Genomic DNA, 5,570 nt, shown 5'->3' with positions numbered 1-5,570 from the left:
CCCTTACCTACCACCCCGGCACCACCTTCTTTAGAAAATTCATAAACTTAAAAAGCCCCACCGCGTACTCAACATTCCCCTCCGGGTCGACCACCCGCTGCGGAAACGCGATGCCGGCGCCAAAGAGCCCCGGGATCCTCCCCCCGGACGCGGCATCGACAAAGGCGCCGGTGGCGTTGTCAAACCGGGGGGCGACCGTCCTCCCGTCGACCCTCAGCTCCGGCAGCGGGTCGGGCTTGTACCCGATGGCCTGGCAGACGTGCGTGCAGCCCGCGAGCTCGCGCGCGTACGTCTCGGCCTCGCTGCCGTGGCTGGTCGCGACCTTGACGAGGTGGCCAGACACGGACGACGAGGCCAGCACGCCCTCCTCGAGGTTCTCGCGCGCCCAGGTCGCAACCTCGCCCTTGAGCCCCGTGTTGTCGCGCAGGATCCAGCCGTCGCGCTCCTCGGCGTACCGCAGCGGGTGGCGCGTGAACCACTTGATGCGCAGCCGCGGGTGGGTGCCGGACGCCAGGCGCGACAGGTTGCGCAGGACGAGGATGGCGGAGTGGGAGGCGCCGATGACGCCGATCTGCACGGGCTGGTCGGTGGGGAGGGTCCTGGAGAGGAGCGTGGGCGAGAGGGCGGTGTCGAGGTGGACGTGCTGCAGGTGGCTGACGGGCAGGGGGCCGCTGGTCGGCGAGGAGCCGGTGCACAGGACGAGCCTGCTGGCGTCGACCTGCGTGGGCGTGCCGCCCGGCCGAGCAATCGAGACGCTCCAGGTCGAGCCTGACCACGCCGCATCGGTGACCCTCCCCTGGTGCTTCGTGACGCCCCTCTGCTCGTCCAGCCCGTCCGTCAACATGAGACACAGGTCCGCCGCCTGTGCTATGTGACATGTCTTCTCTGCGTCCAGGCCGAGGAGGTGGCTCATCGCGTTGGGCTCAGGGGTCTCCTTGGCGATGTCCCTGAACACCTCGACCCCCTCGGCATACCTGGTGAAGAACTTGACCTTGGTGTTTGAAGGGACCTCGCGGTAGTGCTTGTTGAGCCGGCCCCCGTCAAACGCCTCGTCGGCCCACAAGATCGGGCCCTTGTTCGCCTCGAGGAGGTTTCCGACAGCCCCGATGCCGCCCGGGCCTGCACCAACGACCACCGTCTCGTACCTCCTCCCGCTCGAGTACATCCTCGTCCACCCATGCGGGCTGTGGAATTCACGCGGGGGGGTAAATGTGCCCATTGTTGCTGGCCTCCCGTTGCTCGCGCCCAGTGCGGTCCAGAGGCACCGGGCTTGGCGGCTCCCCATCCTTATAGGGGAGGCCGTCGGGACTGTGCGTATCATCCTGCAGGTGACTGTGGTGCGAGTTGCAGGCGAGGAAGCAGGTGTGACAAGGGCAGCGGATGACAGAACGGTACCTGGTGTGACTGTTCGGGAGCCGATGCCGGGCGGTTTTTAATGGCGGAAATGACTATGCACCAGGGCTTATGACACTGGTAAGGGCCGCTTGCTGTCAGGCAGTCAGGATTCGTCAGAACTACTGACGGTGCCGCGCGGAGCATTAGGGATAGTCACGTGGAGATAAGATTCTAGTAAATTATATAGTGTTTTTAAGGGTTTATATTATAAAGGATATATATAAAAAGAATAATATAATTATTATTATAATATAACTTTAAAAGTAAAATTAAAAAAATAATATAAATAAAATTTAATATATTTTAATTTTAATTTAAAGTTATTTTATATTATTTTTAAATTAAATATATTTTAATTTTAAATTAAAGTTATTTTATATTATTAAATTAAATTAAATATATTTTAACTTTAAATTAAAGTTAATTTATAATAATAAATATTTATAATATTTTTAACTTTTAATTTAAAGTTAAAAATATAATTATAATAATTTAAATTAATATTATTTTATATTATATTATAATTTTATATTTTATAAATATTTAAATATATAAATTATTTATAACTTTAAATTTTAAATATTTTAATATTAAAATTTAAAAATTAAAAATTATTAAATAAATTTTAATTTAATTTATATTTTATATTTTATAATAATAAATATATATTAAATAATTTATTAAATAAATATAATAATATAATTAATAAAAGAAAGTTTAAATTTTTTTAATATAAATTTTATTAAATTATTTATTATTATTTTATTTTAATATAAAGTTAATTTATAATATTATAATAATAATAATATAATTAATTTTAATATAAAGTTAATTTATATTATATATTAAATATTATATATTAATTTTAAATATATAAAATAAATTATAATTTTATAAAATATATTATTATAATATTATTAATAATATTTATATATTTTATAATAATTATAAAATAAATTTCTTTAATAAATTAATTTTATTAAAATAAACTTTAAAAGTTTTAATAAATATTTTATAAATTAAATATTAAATATTATATTTTTATTATTATTATTATTAATAAATAAATAATATTTTAAATACATTCTTAAGATTCTTTTAATATTTATAAAATAAATAATAAAATTAAATTAATAAAAAATAATTAATTTATTAATTAAAATTATTAAATAAAACTTAATTATATATAAATATTAATAATTATTTATTTTATAACATTTTATAAATATAATTGAATTATTATAAAAGAATATAAAAGAAATAAAGTTTTAAATAATATTTAATTTATTTTTAAAAAAAAACTTTTAAAAATTTTAATATTAAAAATTTAAAACTTTAAAATTATAAATAATTTATATATTTTATTATATACTTTAACTTTTAATTTAATTTAATTATAATATAAATTAATAAATATTTTTATATTTTATAAATTATTTATATATTTTAATAACTTATTTTTAAGAATTTATTATTTTATAAAAAAATATTAATATATTATTTATATTATTTATATCTTAACTTTAATTTAAAGTTAATTTATATATATTATTTTTAATATATAAATATTAACTTTAAATTAAATTAAATTATATTAATATAAGATATTAATATAAATTAACTTTAATTTAAAATTAAATATATTATTATATTATATTAATATAAAATTACTTTAATTTAAAGTTAAATTATATATATATAAATATAATATTAAAAGTTATTATATTTATTAATTTAAATATTTATTTATTAATTTTATAAATTAAATAATTATTTTTAAATAATTTTATTTATAAAGTTAATAAATAAATATTTATTTATAAATAAAGTTAAAATTTATATATATTTTTAAAAAATAATAATTCTTTTTATTTATTTTAATTAATTTAAAAGATTTAAATTATATAAAATATTATTTAAACTTTATAATATAAAGGCTTAAGTTTATATTAAATAGAGTGGATTTAAAAAGTAAGGTTATTTAAGGAAGAAAGGAAGAAAGGAAGGTTACTTTTTAAGCTTTAAAGTAAGAGGTAATAATATAATAACTTTATTAATAAAAGAATTTATAAGAACCCCTATAAAGCCCACCTACCACCCTTAACCCCTAACCTTAATTTTATATAATAATTTTATATATAATATTTAATAATATTAAAATTAATTTATAATTTATAATAATTTTAATTTTTAATATATTAATAATATTAATTTAAATTAATAAAATATAATTTAATATATTAATATAAAAAGTATTTTTTAATAATAAATAATATTATAAATATAAAATATAAAATTAGAAAAAGTTTTATATAATAAACTTAATTAAATTAATTTTTAAAAAATTTTATATTTTATTTTAAAACTTTAATTATATTTTTAATTTAATAATAAAATTAAAAATATATAAATTATTTATATTTTTAATTCTACTATTAAGCTAGAAGTAAATAGTTAAAGTCTTAAAGGGATAAGATATAATATATCTTTTAAAGATTAACTTAGTTAAGTTTACTATATAAAACTTTTTTAGTAACTTTATAATCTATATCTATAATACTGTTTATTATTAGAAGATACCTTCCTATATTAATGCGCTAAGCTGTGCCTAATCGGTTTAGGCTAGCGCTATTAGCCTATTAAAGGTTAAAGCTATTATAGACTATAGGCTAGTTTAATGCTAGTAAGCACTATATATAAGTATTAAATTTACTATATAATTTAAGTATAAATATAAGTTAGTTAAAATAGGTAAAGATAAAGCTACTATTCCTTTAATTAAGGTTTTAACTCTACTTTATAAGTAAACACCTATCTATTAACTCCACTATATTATAAGTAAAACTACTTAAAAGTAGTCACTCAGTCAACCCACCAAACTAAAAGACAACCTTTAAATAAGGTAACTACACTCCATTACTACTTTAAGTTTATAGTTCTAATAGCTCTACTATAAATAAAAAAAGAAATAACTATTAACAATTAAATTTATAATTATATAAAGATAAAACTCTACTTTAAAGAAAAGTTATTAATATTTAAAATAGTTAATATATTTTTAAAAAAGTTAAAAAATTATAAATTTAATTTAAAGGAAATTAAAATCTATAAGAATTTTAAACTTAAGCTTAAAAGTTTTAATTTAATATTTATATTTATAAAAATAAAAGCACTTATATAGCTTAAAAGGAGGCTTAAATTAGGTTAGAGATTAAATTAAGTTATAATAAAAGAAACTAATTAAATAAAATTAGTTAGAAAATTATAATTATAGGTTTTTTAACCTTATATTAAGGAGGGATTAAAATATATAAATAATTTATATATATAAATTAATTTTTATTTTAAAATTAAATATTATTTATATTATATAATATTATATAAATATTAAATTTTAATATTATATTATTATTATATAAAATTATAATAATAATAAAATAATTATTTATAATAAAAAAGAAATATTATATATATTATTATATATTTTTAATTTTATATTTAAGTTATATTTTATTATTTAATAATAATAATTATTATTTTACTTTAATATAAAGTTAAAATATTAATATTATATATTATTATAAATTAACTTTATATTAAAGTAAAAGATATATTAAATAATATAATTTTAATATATATTTAATTTATATTTATATTAGTTAATTATTTTAAATAAATTATTTTTATTTAAATTTATATTAATATTTCTTATTATTTAATTTTAATTTTAATATAATATTAAAATATATTAATATTATTTTTAAAATTTAATATATTTAATTTATAATAATATTATTAAATTTATTTATATTATATATATAATTATAAAATAATTAATTATATATTTTATTTAATTTAATATTTTAATTTTAATTTTAATTTTTATATATTATATTAATTTAAATATTAATTATAATTAATATAATATTTATAAAATAATAAATTATAATAAATTAATTATTATAAATAAAATTAATAAATTTATATTTATATATAAATTATATTTAATTATGTTTAATTAATTTAATTAAATATTTTATTATTTAATTAAATAAACTTTTAATAAAAATAAATATATATTATTTTAAATATTATTTTATATATAATTAAATTAATTAATAATATATATATTAATTATTATTTAATATATATTATTAATATTAATATAAATAAAA

General features: G+C 24.0%; 1 protein-coding gene across 1 annotated transcript; it reads right to left on the bottom strand.

Moving 5' to 3' along the window:
• On the bottom strand, positions 1–1,449 carry KVR01_012389 (uncharacterized protein). The gene has a single exon (XM_044786144.1). The coding sequence runs from the start codon at positions 1,319–1,321 to the stop codon at positions 8–10; it is 1,314 nt and encodes a 437-aa protein (XP_044638577.1). The 5' UTR covers positions 1,322–1,449; the 3' UTR covers positions 1–7.
• Positions 1,450–5,570: the final 4,121 nt, after the last annotated feature.

This window comes from Diaporthe batatas (assembly GCF_019321695.1).
Source record: "Diaporthe batatas strain CRI 302-4 chromosome Unknown Contig00019, whole genome shotgun sequence".
Classification (NCBI taxonomy): domain Eukaryota; kingdom Fungi; phylum Ascomycota; class Sordariomycetes; order Diaporthales; family Diaporthaceae; genus Diaporthe; species Diaporthe batatas.
This window is presented reverse-complemented; position numbering and strand designations above follow the sequence as displayed.

Coding starts and splice junctions, on each gene's coding strand:
- KVR01_012389 (XM_044786144.1), bottom strand. CDS start 1,321: ATGATACGCACAGTCCCGACGGCCTCCCCTATAAGGATGGGGAGCCGC.